Genomic DNA, 15,771 nt, shown 5'->3' with positions numbered 1-15,771 from the left:
CTTAAGCCAGGGTTAGGGTTGGAAAATATGAACCTAGCTTTGACTTCGGAATGGTTGAAAAATATACTCGCATGCCTATGAACTGTCCACACTTTCCAGATTTAAATATTAACTTGATTATTTTAAGAAATTAGAATCTATCTAGATCAATAAGGATTGATCACCTCAGGCAATCGAATGAAGTTCACTTTCGCTGCACAGCAAAAATCTGCATATTTTCTGAAATGAAGTTGAACTCTAATTCCAAATCATCGTTTTAGATACCAATATTAAAAAGGAGTGCAAATAAACTTGTTTGTCACCATGTCTAGTGGATACCAGTGTAACATCATTGCCTTGGAACAAATTGGGTAGAAGAAAGCCATGAAGATTTATTACAAGCATAATAAAATACAGACAGAAAACAGTATCTAACAACTGTCATAATGTTTACATGAACAAAGTGGTAAAATAGAATTACCTTTCTCTTTAGTCTACAATATGAAAATGTAGCATTTAAGAAACTTGAGACATGAGACTAATATGGGAACCCCCACCCAGCTCTAGAAAAAGTAAAGGGATAAAAATTAGGGCCTACGCCTTCTGTTTGTATCATAAAGAACGCATGCATCTGCTGCAGTCTTCATCTGAAACCATTAAAAAGATTAAATCACTCATCTACCAAAAAAAAAAAAAAAGAATAAATCACTCCAAATTATGACAATTCATTCATTTAGAATAGGAGATAAAATAAAATCTGATCATAAATAAGACCTAGAGAGTTAATAGCTCATAGACTATACTAGGTCAGTAAGGCAGAAAGGATTCCGGATCATTGTTGGGCTCCGATCACCCATTAGATAAAGACACATCATTCTACACCAGTAGAAGTCACAGTTAAGATCGAGCTCACTTGCACGAGACTTCATTAATATGGAAAATCTTGGGGAGGAGGTTACACAAGAAAGGAAACAGCTTTATAGGGGGGTATAGACTGAAGCAAGGCCTTCTTGGTCAATCTGGTCAGGCTGGCAAAATGTCTGATAATGGTGTGGTGGGCCACGTGGGCACCAGTAGGGAGGGAACAATTTTAAATGCTCAGACAAGTGGAAATGGGCCAGCTAATAAAGAGCTAGAAGCCCATTCACTAAACTTGGAACTGGTCCATTTCGAAAAAGGGGGCCCCACTTGAGTTGAAAAAAGAGAACAAAGGATTTAATTGGGCCAAGCCACTGTCTTTTAAAGAGGCTTCAGCCTGCACCCTTTAAATGGGCCAAGCCCTTTGAAGGGGTCAACCAGGATGGTTCATTGCGTCCATCATCGTTCTCCACTCAAAACTTACCATGGACCAGGGACCAAGGGAAGGAGAGCTCTCTTTGTTAGGCACCTTCAGCGATTGCTAGATGAGTGTCTCTGGATTGCTGCAATCTTAAGAACAAGAAAACTCTATTGAACAAGCTTGTTGGAGGTTTGGAGGATTGCTTCTTGTTGAGCAAAGACAAGACCGAGTCAAATGATTCTGATGCCTCAAGTCTTGGCAGTGTTTTTTTGGAATATATCAGGGCTTTCAAGAGGATGAAAGTCTTTATATAGAACAACTGTTCTAGGAAGAAGAGTCGGGGGTTCATAGGAAAGAAGGAATCTCCTTCAGCAGTGGTTTTGTTCACTGCTCCTTGGAATCAAAAGCTCCTTTGGAATTGCAACAATCGCATGGTCTCCCATTGACAATTCTCAACTCCCCTCAATGGGACTTCAGTTAAATATCTTCCTTTTGACTAGGGTCAAGTGCCTCCTACCCAGTTAGTTTAACTATCCCTAGTCTGTTGGAAACCGACTCCCTTGGACTGAATTCCAATCCAGTTGCTCAGTTGCACAGGCATCCTGCTGAAACCTGGAGATGCAACAATCGCATGGTCTCCCATTGACAATTCTCAACTCCCCTCAATAGGACTCCAGTTAAATATCTTCCTTTTGACTAGGGTCAAGTGCCTCCTACCCAGTTAGTTTAACTATCCCTAGTTTGTTGGAAACCGACTCCCTTGAACTGAATTCCAATCCAGTTGCTCAGTTGCACAGGCATCCTGCTGAAACCATATCTCCAGGTAGGTTTGTCAATAAGTTTAAGTCTACTAATGAGTTTCTTGTGCCTGTTCCAAAGACATTTCAACCCCAACCCACGTCTGTAGGTGCCCACAAAGAGAAGTTAGGAGGGTTAGAAGGTGGGGCTGACAAAAGGAAAGAGGAGGCTGGTTGCAGGAAACATGGAAAATGGATTTGAAATATGGTTTGTGAAACTTTTGAGAGCTTGTTAAATAATGAAGTGGGGAAAAACTTGTGGTTGAATTGGCAAGGGAGTTAGGTCTGAAGGTAAAAGAATTAAAGAGTGTCAAAGTTAATTCCAAGAAGAATGGGGACAAGGAAGCTCAAAGAAAGAGAGTTGATGGGTGTTGAAGAATAAAAGTAGCAGAAGATTCAGAAATTAGTGCAAGGGGGGGGGGGTGTTAAGAAGGATGACATACAAATAGAAGATAAGGTGGATTATGGATTAGGGGTTTGGACAGTGCTAAGAAGAGCAGGGTAATAAAAGATTTGTAGAGGAAGGAAAATCTGGATATCATGATGTTATAAGAAACAAAAGTGGCAAAAATGGGTGAGAAGTGTGTGAGGCTCTAGAGGCATAGGCTGGTTCTTTCTACCGTCATGGGAGGCTTTTGGGGGTTTAATAATAATGTGGGGCGCGAGGTGCTTGAACCATTGGATGATGGATATACATGGGTGTTAACAAATGTCTATGGTCCCAACAGGTGCAAAGAAAGGGGCATATGTGGGTAGAACTCTTTGATATCAAGAGATTCTGGAATGGATCATGGGGTTTAGGGAGAGACTTTAATGTAGTCAGATTTACAAATAAAACAAATAATCCTACTCAGATGGTCTCTACTAGAAGAGATTGCTACCCAACAGGAGATATTCATTTTCAATTTGGCATGGGAAGAATGAGTTACTTAATATTGGAACTAAGGATTTCTTGAGTGGCCCCAAACCGTTCAGATTTGAAAATATGTGGCTTATACACCTAGGCTTTATCTATAAGGAGGAAGAATAGTGGAATGAAGATATTTCATAGAAAGATACAAAGAAGATCAAAGAGTGGAACAAAGAACACTTTGGAAGAATTAAGGAGAGCAAATTATGTGCAACTACCCAAATCGAGTAGTTGTAATGGATGGTCAGGGGTAACAGGGTCTTGAGATGGTCTTTGAAGAAAGATCTGGAAGAAATATTGTTGAGAAAAGAGATGTTGGAGGCAAAAATCGATGTACCAATGGATTAAGGAAGGGGATGGCAGTACCAAGGTGACATTTGGCACATCTTTTTGGCATGTCTTTTGATCTGTGGAAAGCTCAAAAGACCAACAAATAGTCTTTTCCCATTTGCTATCATGTAGACCGAACGAATCAAAGACAAGCACACAAAAACCAAAAAAGCTGAAAATCGAGAAGCTTCAAAAGAAGCTTTCGTCTCCCCCGTAGGTTAAACCCTGTTTTGGGCTACTTTCTTGGCCTTGATTCCTAAGAAGGGAGAGGCATTTTTTTATGGATGAGAGAAAAATTTATTAATCACAAAGGTTAAGAGTTAAGCATCCCAAGGCACGAGATGCGACCTTTCTAGAAAAAACTAATTACGACTATTGAAACTCAACTAGAACAAGTTACTAAGTATCCCAATAAAGAAATTCCCACGAAGCCCATTGTTTGGCTAATGAATCAGCCACAACATTTGCCAATTTGCTTACCCACTAAACACTATTCATATAGCTAGTTAGCTATTTCACTTTTTAGAGGTCTATATTGCCCCAAATCACAAATCCGAGTTCAAGAGCCACCCCACAACCACCTAAGAGTCAGATTCAATTTGTAAATGCTCCAGAAAAGCTGGTTTGCGACCTGGATCCCTTGTACAGCAGCTAGTATCTCTACCCTTGTAAAGTCTCCCACTCCCCACTGGTCCTGAAGATGAAGAGAGAGTGCTGTTGTCCTTAATTCTTAAAGCCCTTCTATACCCTAAGGTCCTGGATTACCCTGGCTACTCCCACCGAAGTTCAGCTTATGACACCCTCCAGAGGAGGTGCCCATTTGACCAAGCTTCTATTCTTCCTAGTAGAGGTATTAGCCACTACTAGCCAATTTCTACAAAGATCATCAAAGGAATAGTCAGCAAAGAAGTTTAAAGTTTTCAGCCAAAGGATTGCCCTTGTCAAAATACATTCATTCACTTCAAAGAAACTTCTTTCCTTTCTTAGTAAAATCCAGGCATTCCTTTCTTCTCAAATAGTCCACAAGAGAGCAGCTATGATACATTTTTACATTCCCCCGCTTCCTTGCATGCCACCCAAAAGTAGATGTGTGGCTACCCGAACAAGACGGATTAAACAACATACTTACATTAGATGGCAAGTTCCACCTACATCCAAACAAAACAAAGATCCAATTCTATAAAGCTGCACCAAAAGAACAAGAATGCACAAATTAGGTAAGGTCTCTCAATTTGCAAGTTCTCTAATGTATTGATCTTATCATAATAATCTTCCCAACTAAAAACAACAATTCTCCTTTTTTGGGGGGGGGGGTGGGGGGTGGGGGGTGGATGTCTAGCCCAAACTTCTTTAACAAGGAATACCAAAAGAGCAAAGTAGGAATAGATGGATTTGAAGAAAGAAGCACAAGGAAAGGTGCCTTTTGTGCCAGGGGAAGTCCAAGCAAACAGACTCAAGCACAAGTAACAATTCAGAAGCACAAGTGGACTCATCATCCCTTAACCCTCAATGAAAGCCAAATTCCCAATTCAAAGAGACCAGAAGAACTGGAGTAGATAGAAATCGACTTTCTTTTATAAAGTGAAGGAGAACAAAGAGAGGTGAAGATATCTTTGAGGGGTTAGTTACCCTCCCAAACATCTTTCCAAAATTGAATAGAAAGCTTCATACCTGACTAAACTGAGGAAAAAAGAGAGAATAACTGTGTATATCCTTCCAAGTTGTTATGAAAGTAGCCAACATATGATGACATCCCACCCATCCTCCGAACAGCCATGAATGCTAGCCACCACCTCATGCCAAAACCTCTCTCTCTGAAGGCCATCTCCACAACCGCTTTCTTAGTAGAGCTTTATTCTTATGAACCAAATTCCCTATGAAATTATCCTTTTTCACTTCCCCGATTCCCACAAAAAAATCCCTCATTACCTTTTCCTAATTTTGTAACTTCTCTACACCTTGATCAAAGTCACTCTATGTCCTATAGAGATGTAATTCTTTTTCCAAGCCGCCAATCTTTTTTCAATTTTTTCAACAATAGTAACCCAGATCCAACTCTCTTTAGGGTTGGCACCTAAAGCAACACCTAGGTAGGTCAAAGGACAAGAACAGGTGGAACAATCCAAACAACCTGTAATAAGACTCTACCTTCCATTCCTCCAAATTTATTCCAACCACATCTTTTTTCAAATTTGATCTTCAAGTTGGAGGCACTCTCAAAGAATTTTATTATACTCTTAAGATTTGTCATGCTTCTTAGATCACTTCCTTCATAAAAGATAACAATATCATCTTTTACCAATATCTTATACATGCTAGTCACCAAACTAATCGGTATAAACTCTTTGGGATGTTTAGCATCTATCTTTTTGGGAACAAGAGCTAAAAAAGTGGCATTAACTCCAAGACTAATGACACACCTATCCTCAAATTATCTAAAGACCTCTATTATCTCTTCTTTAACTACATCGCAACAATCTTGATAAAATGCCATAGTGAAATCGTCCAATAAAGCCAAAAATCTATCCATAGAAAAGACAGTTTGCCCGATCTCCTCTTCCTCAAAATTTCTTTCTAGTCAATCCCAAATAGGTTTCACTCAAACTTGGCCAATCCAAATCAGCCACACTCACTCGACACTCTAACGATCTTTAAAGAGTTTATTCTCTTTTGGGATAGGATTCTCACTTGACACTAATGATCTATTACCGGCGATAGGATTCTCTTTTGGGAAGACACATGGATTGGTACTTCCACCCTTAAGGACCTTTATCCATCTTTGTATTCCATCTCCCTTCTTAAAAGCAAACCCATTCAAACTTTTGTTTCTTTCTTCATGTCCTCTAGCTTTGGTTGGAATTTGGGTTTTAGATGAGATCTGCCTGAGAGACTCTGAACTTGATCAAGCTACTATGTTGCTAAAAACCTGGACACTGTTTGTTTGGACATTTCTAAACCTGATGCTAGAATCTAGACTCTGAATTCTTTGGGTCTTTTTTCACTCAATTGTGCTCAGTCTCTAACCCTTAGCCTTTCTTTTGGAGGGTTGTTATCATCTAGATCTAATTTCATGCCCTTTTGTTGTAAATCTTTGGGAAAAAAACTGGTCTTTTTTGGGTGTACATGGACTATGCCTCTACAAATCAGGGGGCTTTTCGACCCTACAACATTCAAGTGGAGATGTGTTAGGGCAGCTTTAGTATGGACAGTTCGGGAAGAAAGAAATAACATGATTTTTAATTATAAAGAAAGGGATGTAGCTATTGTCTGGGAAGCTGGGAACCTATTAAGAACTTTCCTTAGTTAAGGATAAACCTATTGTAGACTGGAAACCCCCAGAAGAAGGCTTCATAAAGCTCAACTTTGACAGAAGCAGCCATAGCAATCATGTACCTTCTGGTATTCGAGGCATTTTTAGGAATGAAGAGAGACAGATTGGTGCCTTATACTATGGCCCAAATGGAGTGGGATTGCGGTAAGTGCATAGATGCAAGCTGCTATATAGGGTGCACAGATTGCTAAAGAGTTGGAACTTTGGGAGGTTGATCATTGAAGGGAACTCTAAAGTGGTAAATAGGTGGTTAAAAGACCTAGAGACAATAGCTTGGTCTTTAAGGAGAGAGATAAGGAGATTCAAGTGGCTTACTTCTAATCTCATAGCGAGAATTCAATGGGAGAGGAGGTCAGCAAATGGGCTGGCTGAACTACTAGCTAAGCAAGGGGTAAACAGGGATCACTTATTTTAGGCTCACTTGTAATTTTACTTTGATTTTACTTTGTTTTGTAAGGCGCAACTCGCGTCTTCTAGGATAACACTGGCTTGTATCCAATTGCCAATTTACTTTATTTATTTTTCCTAATAAAATTCTTCATGATTCATAAAAATATAGATCCTTAAAGAGTTGATTTGAAGTGAGCAACGAAGCAACTAACCATCTCCTCTTGAGAAGTTATTTCAATTCCATCAACCTCAAGTTTGGCCATCAAATTTTCCCTCCTCCCTCAAAAAGGATCTCTTCAATTTCCATCTCAATTCTCATTCCTATACACTCATCATCCTTTGAGATTTCTATTTGGGTCATTAAGGTTGGTTTCAGTTCCTCCAATCTTCTAGAAATTAACTCCTCTCCATTTCACCCCCTCATCTCTTCACTCACCATTTCCAAAAGGTTCTTAGCAAACTCTATAGGGCAATGGTCAAAAACAATTCTAGGCAATGCTGTAGCCATCGAACCCACCAATGACTCTCCCAACCTTCCTTGGAAAGGAATCTGTCTAACTTCGAACAAGTCAAGCTTTCCCAAAAATTGGACAAAGTAAAATTGGCTTGTAGTAGAGGGAGCCCCCTTGGTCCAAAGCTACTAATCAATTCATTGAACTTACTCATACCATAGTTTTCAAAGCGCCAAGGCGAGGCTAGGAGACTGGGGGCACCTTGTCGCCTAGTCGCCTAGGTGGGCACCTAAGCGTCACTTAGGCAATGGATTTTTTTTTATGTTAAAAACATAAATCTTAGGGTAGTTCCTTAGGTACCATAACCATATTTTTTTAATAATTATTCACGATTTTCATAAGTACAGTATAAATTTCATATTAAAGTATAGAAAAACAACATATTCATGAGAAGAAAAGAAAGAAGGAAAATAAAATTCAAAAAATATATGGGCTGAATCCTTAAGAAGAATATAAGGAAGAGGAAAATGTGTTGATTAGGTAAAATTTTAATTTCTTCCTTATTGGTTTAGGTTTTTAAGTCATTGAGGGTTCAATACTGCATTTAGCAATGTTTGTGTTAATTAAACCCTAATAAATAAGAAAATAATAAAAAGAAATTAGTATCTAAACACACAAAATGATTATATTAGTTTAATAATGTCTATTTTATAATTATAATCTCAAAAAAGAATGAATAAAAAGTATTTTATAGTAGGAAATAGAAAACTGCTTGGCGATTAGGCAAGGCAAGCCTCAAAGGGCGCCTTATTGCCTAGGTGGACCCGCTTAGGCATCGCCTTCACAACTATGACCCGTACTAGTCGTGATGGGCCATTAGGAATTAGTTTACTAATTTATGAATCATATTACATTATAATATTCCCCTGGATTATAAAAGGTAAAGATTTCATTAGAGAGGAAGGTGATAAGGAATTACCCGAAAGACTCCAAACTAACTATAAAAACCACACACCCGCAAAGCACTCACCGAAACACCCACTACCCTAAACAAAGCACCACCCCTATAAACCATCATCCCTAAAGAAAACAAAACAAAACCTTCCACTGAAAAAGCTCTACAAATCCCCTAAAAAGCACACCCTAATCCTCCCCTTCAAACCTTTCCACTTTCCCTAAATCATCCTCATTCCAGCTTTCTCCATCTTCTCTTGCTAAGACATTCCTTGTCCACCTTCTCTTGCTAAGACATTCCTTGTCCACCTTCTCTTGCTAAGACATTCCTCAAAGGCTTTTCTAGCAAACTCCTCCCCTCCCCAGAAAAACACACCACGCCCCATATCCACCTACACATCTCTATTAATGAGGGATTAAATGGGCCTGCATCCTTGCCTTGGCATCTTATTAGCATGAAATAAATCATGCACCTCTTTAGAGTTGAAACCACCCTCCTTTCTTTCCTCCTCAGCCTAAACATCCTCCACCATAGTTTATGATTCCGAATAAATATGATCCGCTCTACAACTCTCATCGGCCAATAGTAGCACCTTATCTCCCTTCCTCTTCTCTTAAATATTTTTTATAACTATTCATAGGCCCTACCCCTAAAATACCATCCTCCAGTTGTGAAAACATCGTAGTCATATGTACAATATGAAAACACATTGCCAAAAATCTTCTTAATCTCAACCACCTTCCCCTATAGCCCAAGTCACATGTATAATATGATAATCACTTCCTCATCTTCAGCTTGAGACCGAACTAACTCAAGAGCTCAAGAAATATGGTCATTCTCCAAGTTCACCACACCTTTATTTTTAGCCACTTCACTAGTAACTTCGCTAGGCACTTCACCATTTCCCATAGAAACTTCTGATCTACCCCCTTTCTCCAAACCAACCACCATGTCATCTGGAAGAGTCCCTACGCCATTAGCCAAAGACACATCAAAGTAACTAACCCCCACCTGAGCCGGCTCAATACCAGTTGTCCCTTGTTTAGAAGCAGCCATAAGCAAAGCCAAAACTTGATTCTCAGAATGCCACAAACAAACACAATAGAACCAATGCATTGTAAACTATTATCCTCAGTCTTACCCCCCCAAAGTCATCATTGGTCTTCTTATCTCCTTGGCTCTCATGATTATGAATCTTCCAAACCCAATTGGTTGTCTCTCTAGATCTTCTCTTCCGCATGTTGTTCCCCAATAAAGACTTTGCCTTTTTGAGGAAGTCTGAACTTCTAAATTAAAAGCCCCTTCTCTTAAAAAACTTTAATCTATTCAAATAGTAGCCAAAGAAAGCCCTAACACCCTTTGGTTTTAAGTGATTATCCTTGTTTAAATCATTGCCCAATCTACGATCTTAAAATAACCCCATTCAACATTTTCAATTTTCAAGATCTTAAAATCCTAGCTATCCACGTGTCTGCTACTAAAAAAATCCAAATTACAATTCACAAGCTTCACACATTTTCACCTTCACATTACCTTGATAATCTAACAAAGCCTTCAAAACGCCCGTGTCTTCAACCTTTGCTCTTCCCTTAACAAACTTGGCCCAAGTCCTAGGCACAGCCCTTTCAAAAGGCACACACTTGGTGCACCTAGGCATGAGCCTAATGAGCCTTGCACCTCTCCGAGAACCACCTATTTGGTAATGTTGTTCATCCATCCGTCCTACTAAAGTATCTACTTAAAAAGCAATTAAAATTATAAAATCATTATTTTTTGTGTGGGAACTAAGAATTTAGGACCCAAACATGGATTTGTTTGGGCATGACTCGAGAAGCATGGGACAAATGCGGCTCGTAGAATCAAGAATGTAATATGTTTTACATCACATTAGCTACTTGAAGTAATGCAACTGAGGAAAAAACAGAGATTATGGGTTTTACATGCTTGAAAATGTTTTATATGCTTAATTTTATTTTTAAATTCTCATTTGAATATGCTTTACATGTTATGCTTTTGTATTTTAATTTTAGATAATAGGTTTTTAAAAACATTTATTTTAAAATATAAGTTTATATTTTTTATTAATATTATGTTTTTTTATTTTCTGCTTTTTTTTATTTTTTAACTTTTTATTTTTTAGCATTTTTTTATTTTTGTGCCTTGCTTCAAAAAGGCACGTGTCTCGCCTCGCCTTGCGACTTGCGCCTTAGGTGCAAATTGACCCATGTGCCTTTTCGCGCCATGGGCTTCTAAAACACTGTTAACAAAGAGACTTTTCGACTTCCAATGGTTTAAAACAAGTGGACGACAAAATGTACTACTCCTTCCCGCGAAACCAATCTTAAAAGCCTCCTAATCGGATAAGTTCCACCACTATCTCATGTCATACAGTTCTCCACCAAAATTAAGCACCAACAAGATGTCATTACCAAGTGACCCTCTTTCACCTCCACCGGGACACATGTAGCTACCAAGTTCTTCCATATGCATGTCCTTGAATCAACTTGCTTGAATTTTCCAATGCATCCACAATGGCTAAATAGGTTTGGAAACACCAAGCATGTAAGGCGATGTCGCAGTAGACATTTATCCACACCAAACTTGAAGAACCCAAGTTCCTCAATGCCCCAGCTGGAGGGCTCCATCTCCCTAGCTTGAGTTCTGGGCATCAAAACTGACCTTGTTTGTGATTGAAAATGTCAAGAACTTCTACATTGCCGAAAGAGAAAAAAAAGAATCCTGCATTGAGTTTCCACACCTAAAATGCAATAGATAACTTTTCAATGTCTAGATCTATGTTCACATATCGTCCAACCAAGCACATTTTAAGAAACCTAATATGATTGTGTGTATCATCGATCGAATTTAATCTCACTACTTTCATGGTTATTCCACATAAAACTACAATACATAACTTTCATTGTTTACTCTTCAGCCCATAAGCCTTGGATTCCATAAAGCAATTCCTACAACTCATTCCTCTTCAGCCCATCTTCCACCATCTTGAACTTTAGGGACACAGAAAATTTACTATCAATTCCTCAGGTGGTTCTACAAACATCCTCTCTCCAAAAAGTAACTGTACCCCCCAAAGCTCCTAAGGAGGGAGTTGAGCACCAACTCACTTCTCTTGCTTTCACCACACCTCTAGCCCATCTTCTGTCTAATTCTGCAAGTTTAGTCTCCTATAGCATCACAATATCAGGTCTATCTCTTTTAAGTAGGTCCCTAATCAATCTCCTTTTTCTTTCTTGCACTTCCTTCTCTCCCCTCTTCCCTTCAATGTTCAAAATTAGTCTCTCCACTTCTGATGTTCCTCCTTTTCCTATTCTTCTTTACCACAAATTTTCCAGAAAGTCTATATTTCCTACTTCCTTCTCCACTCTTTGGGAACTAAAATATGGCTCTACCTTTTCTGGGGTTACATTCATCAACTCTTCCTTCTTATTTTCCTCCAACAACGCACAAATCTGCTCCCAGATCTTCTCTAGTAGTGATACAAGGGTACCTGTTTCAGTAACAGAAACCAGATTAGTACCCAAAAACAAATGGACAAGTGTACCTGAGCCTGTTAGGGTGAGCGAGAAAAGCCCCTTCCCTCTGTCTGGTTCAGTTGTGGAAGCAAACTAGGTTTAGCCAAAACTTCTTCACCTCTGCATCCGAACTTACCTTAGGAAGCTTTCCCTTTAATTGTGTTTCGACGTAAAGTGTCAGAGTTGTTTCAAGTCCCTCTAGACCGATATCCTGAAGAGGCTGAGTTACTGAAAGAGGCTCATTTGGCAAATGAGTAGTATCCTGCAGATCCTTAGTAAGGCTTGCTAATACCTTTGCAGCACACCAACTACAAGAGAATCAATTTGTTCATAACCATTAAAACTCAAGTTTTTTTCTTTCTCCTCTTTTCCAAGGCCAGTCAGAGCCAGTACTTCCTCCTCTATGAACAAAAACTTAGTATTTAGACTACCCTCCTCAAAGACTAAGGGTCTCTCCAATATACTAATCAGAAAAGTCTACATCTTCTGTCAACATCTCCAACTCAAGATTCTCGATCTCACTTCGTTTGGCACACCTAGAATTGCATCGGTCCTGTGAGAGACAAAAGGATTTTTTGAAGGTATCAACTTTAACGAGCTAGCAGGCCTCGTTTGAGCTCTTCAAATGGTTGGAAGAGCTAAAAGAATATGATGCTAAATGATGTTTCTCGTCTACCTTAGATGCTCCCCTTGTCACGTGCTTCTTTAAAATTTCAACTACCTTCTTATTAAATGGGTCAGCTGGCTCTGGCACTTTCAGAGAAAAATTAAGTTTGGGCCTGTCAGGCACTGAATCAGATCTAGAAATAAAAGGCCCACCAGCAATTAAATTGGCAAGCACGTGATTTTTAGGAATTACACACTCCCCTGTTTCACTCAAAGGGTCACCCCCTAGGCATTGGTTCACCCACCTTAACCAAAGAACTCCTCCCCTTTGAATTTAAAGGATATAGCCCATTCAAACAACTCTCTTTTGCACCAGAAGCTAGTGTAGAAGTTCTGTTAACTATCAAGCCGTTTTCTTGTTCCTTGCATTTCTGACTATCCATAATACCCAATTCTTTTGGACTACTTAAAGTTTGTCTATCTATTTATGTGAAAGTTCCCCCCCTCTTGGTTCCCCAGCCTCAATCTGCCACGTAGAGCCAGTTCTTCAACTTTTTATCTTCAACCTTGACTAACCTCCCTCTATAAAGCAACTTCAATGGAGGAGGCCAACCGCACAAGTACGAAAACCATCAGCCACTGATAGTCACCTTCAATGGTATCTCCTTTGGTTTAATTCCACTCAACAGAAGAGCTGCAGAATGTAGATCTCCCCAAAACTCACCAAGATGAGCTCCACAAAACAATGCAAAGGAAGTTGCTACTTCATGATTCCAAAGATGGGAAGGCAAACCAACCACCCAAACTAACACACCATCTTCAACTGAATAGGATTTTGATTTGAAAGATGGAGACCATTTAAACAGTGAAAAAGTCTTCAAGCCATCTTGAATACTTAAGGCTTCAAGATCTATCAAGTTTTCACGAGAATCCAGCACTGCCTTGGCACTATCAAAAGGAGTTAAGATTAATGTATTCCTCAGTATCAGCTAATCATCAAGAGATCAGCAACCTTCTTCAAATCCTAAACTTGTTTTTTGGCTTCAACCACTGTCATACTGTCCCATTGCTCTTTCTTGAAATTTGCAATCAAAGAGGGATTACTACTACTGTATGCCATAGCAAAGAACTGCTTAGGGCTCTTACCCACAAACAAGAGAGGAATGTCAAGAAACGATCTACGGTCATTTTCTACTTTTTACATCACCTTCCTTTTCACTAGTTTTCTTCGGTCTAGGAAAGTTGTCAAAACATCAGCCACACATTGCTATCCTCGATTATTCTCCCTTCAAGGAAACAGACCAATTGTTTTCTTCCTTTAGCAAAGAACTCTGATAGAGAAACGAAAGATCCCTTTGCATTCCTTTTGCTCTCCACTACATCCATTTGATTATTTTCCATTCAACCATCTCTCAGCCTTCCATTCAACCATACCCATCTTCATCTTCATTTCCTTATCTACAAGCTAAGTCCTCCTTTAATCCACATCTCCACTACTTTGAACTCTTTGTGGAAGGCTATTCATGGCATTCTTCCCCATTTCCTAAGCCTTACCAAGTATGATGTGTGTATAGGAGATAGGGTTCTTTTTTGGGAGGATGTCTAGATTGGTAATTCTACTCTCAAGGATCCTTTTCCCTTCTTGTATTCTCTGTCCCATTTTAGAAATAAACTCATTCATAGGTTTGTCTCCTCTCAGTTTTCTAGGCTCAATTGAAATCTAGGCGTCAAAAAAATCTGAGAGATCCAGAGGAAAGAAATGCTAGGATCTTTAACAATAAAGAAAGGGATGAGTTTACTGTTCAGGAGTGCATCTTGAACAAGGCTATCATTTGGGCTAATGCTTTGGATCTCTTCTCACAATTCTTCTTTGATGACCTTTGGAGAAACTGGAAATTGATTGCAAAACTCACTTTGGTCAAGAACAAGGCCATAGAAAATTAGAACCTTCTGAGAAGACTTTATCAAGCTAAACTTTGAAGGTAGCAGCCTTGGTATTCCTGGGACTTCAGGTATTGGAGGAGTTTTTAGAAGTGCGAAAGGACAAATAGTTGCTTTGTCTCCTGGTCCAACTGGAATCAGAGACTGTAGCTTGGTCCTTTAGGGGGCAATAAGAAGATTCAAATAGCTAACTTCCACCAACATGTTACTGCAAGTTCAGTGGGAGAGGAGAGATCAGCTAATGGATAGAGATCATTTATTTTACACTGGGCTCATTTGTAATCTTGTTTTGTTTTTGAGGCCACAGCCCAAGCTTCTTTATGGGTATTTTATGATGTATCCTCTGATAGTTTTTATTTAATCTTTAATAAAATGCTTCTCATTACATATAAAAAAAGAGAGGTCAGAGGTGGTTAATAATAGCATATCTACATCCATTTTTAAGCAGATCTGTGTACTTCACAGAAATGGAAGAAGAGTGTCAAGCAGCAAAATAGAGTACAATTTTCAAAAGGAAACACGAAGGTAGAATCTATCCTAACATCCCAATTTGTTTCAAAAATACATGGCCCCAGTTGGAGATGATGCCCAATGTCCATGGTCGTGGTATGCACTCTGGCTTATGACAACAGATAGCAACTCAATGAGTAATAAGTTATTCACAAAAAGTTGTCAAGAATTGTGCATGATCATGTTGCTTCTATTGTCACCATTAAGTCAATGTTAGCAAGGTAGGAATAGAATATGTATAATTATGGGTAGATGGCCCATTTTAAGTTTTTGTTTGAACATAATTTGGTAATTGCATCTAGTAAGATGACCAACATCATGAATTGAATCTTTATTTTTTCCATTTTCCACTAGTCCTCATTTTTTCATCATTCTAGGGAAAGCCAAGAAGAATTCTCAACAACACTGACAATTAATTGCACACTAGGTCTAATTAAAAAAGTCGTTACACATTTAAGTTTTAATACTTTGTAATAGTATGGGTTTACCTGTATAACATTAACCATTTGCTTGATTGCCCACCCAAAGAGAGCTAAAATGACTAGAGGAGATAGCAATGAACTCTCTTTCACAGCATCCACTAAAACCTAGCATGAAAGAATACACGAACTAAGCTAATCTTGGAAAAACATGTATAAATATTGACATTGGAAAACAAAAATTGAGATAAAAAGTAACAAAGGCTTACTCTTATGACACTTTCAGGTTCTTTTTCTACAAGAAGGAAAAGGATGATGTAAAGAACCTGTGCATCCAAG

At 38.9% G+C, this 15,771-nt stretch overlaps 1 protein-coding gene across 9 annotated transcripts in view; it reads right to left on the bottom strand.

Moving 5' to 3' along the window:
- Positions 1-346: 346 nt before the first annotated feature.
- LOC148866199 (CDP-diacylglycerol--inositol 3-phosphatidyltransferase 1-like) overlaps positions 347-15,771 on the bottom strand; it is a 29,274-nt gene continuing 13,849 nt past the window's right edge. For all 9 annotated transcript variants that reach the window (XM_088976208.1, XM_088976213.1, XM_088976207.1 and 6 more), the window contains 3 exons: positions 15,702-15,758; positions 15,502-15,600; positions 347-626 (listed from right to left, as the gene is read on the bottom strand). In XM_088976208.1, the coding sequence (XP_088832334.1) occupies positions 567-626; positions 15,502-15,600; positions 15,702-15,758 (216 nt within the window). In that variant the 3' untranslated portion in view covers positions 347-566. The remainder of the gene's footprint in view (positions 627-15,501; positions 15,601-15,701; positions 15,759-15,771) is intronic.

Source organism: Nelumbo lutea, chromosome 3, assembly GCF_056320005.1.
Source record: "Nelumbo lutea isolate HS-2025 chromosome 3, American lotus-T2T, whole genome shotgun sequence".
Taxonomy (NCBI): Eukaryota; Viridiplantae; Streptophyta; class Magnoliopsida; order Proteales; family Nelumbonaceae; genus Nelumbo; species Nelumbo lutea.
The sequence above is the reverse complement of the archived record's forward strand: the minus strand, read 5'-3'. Positions and strand labels throughout refer to the sequence as shown.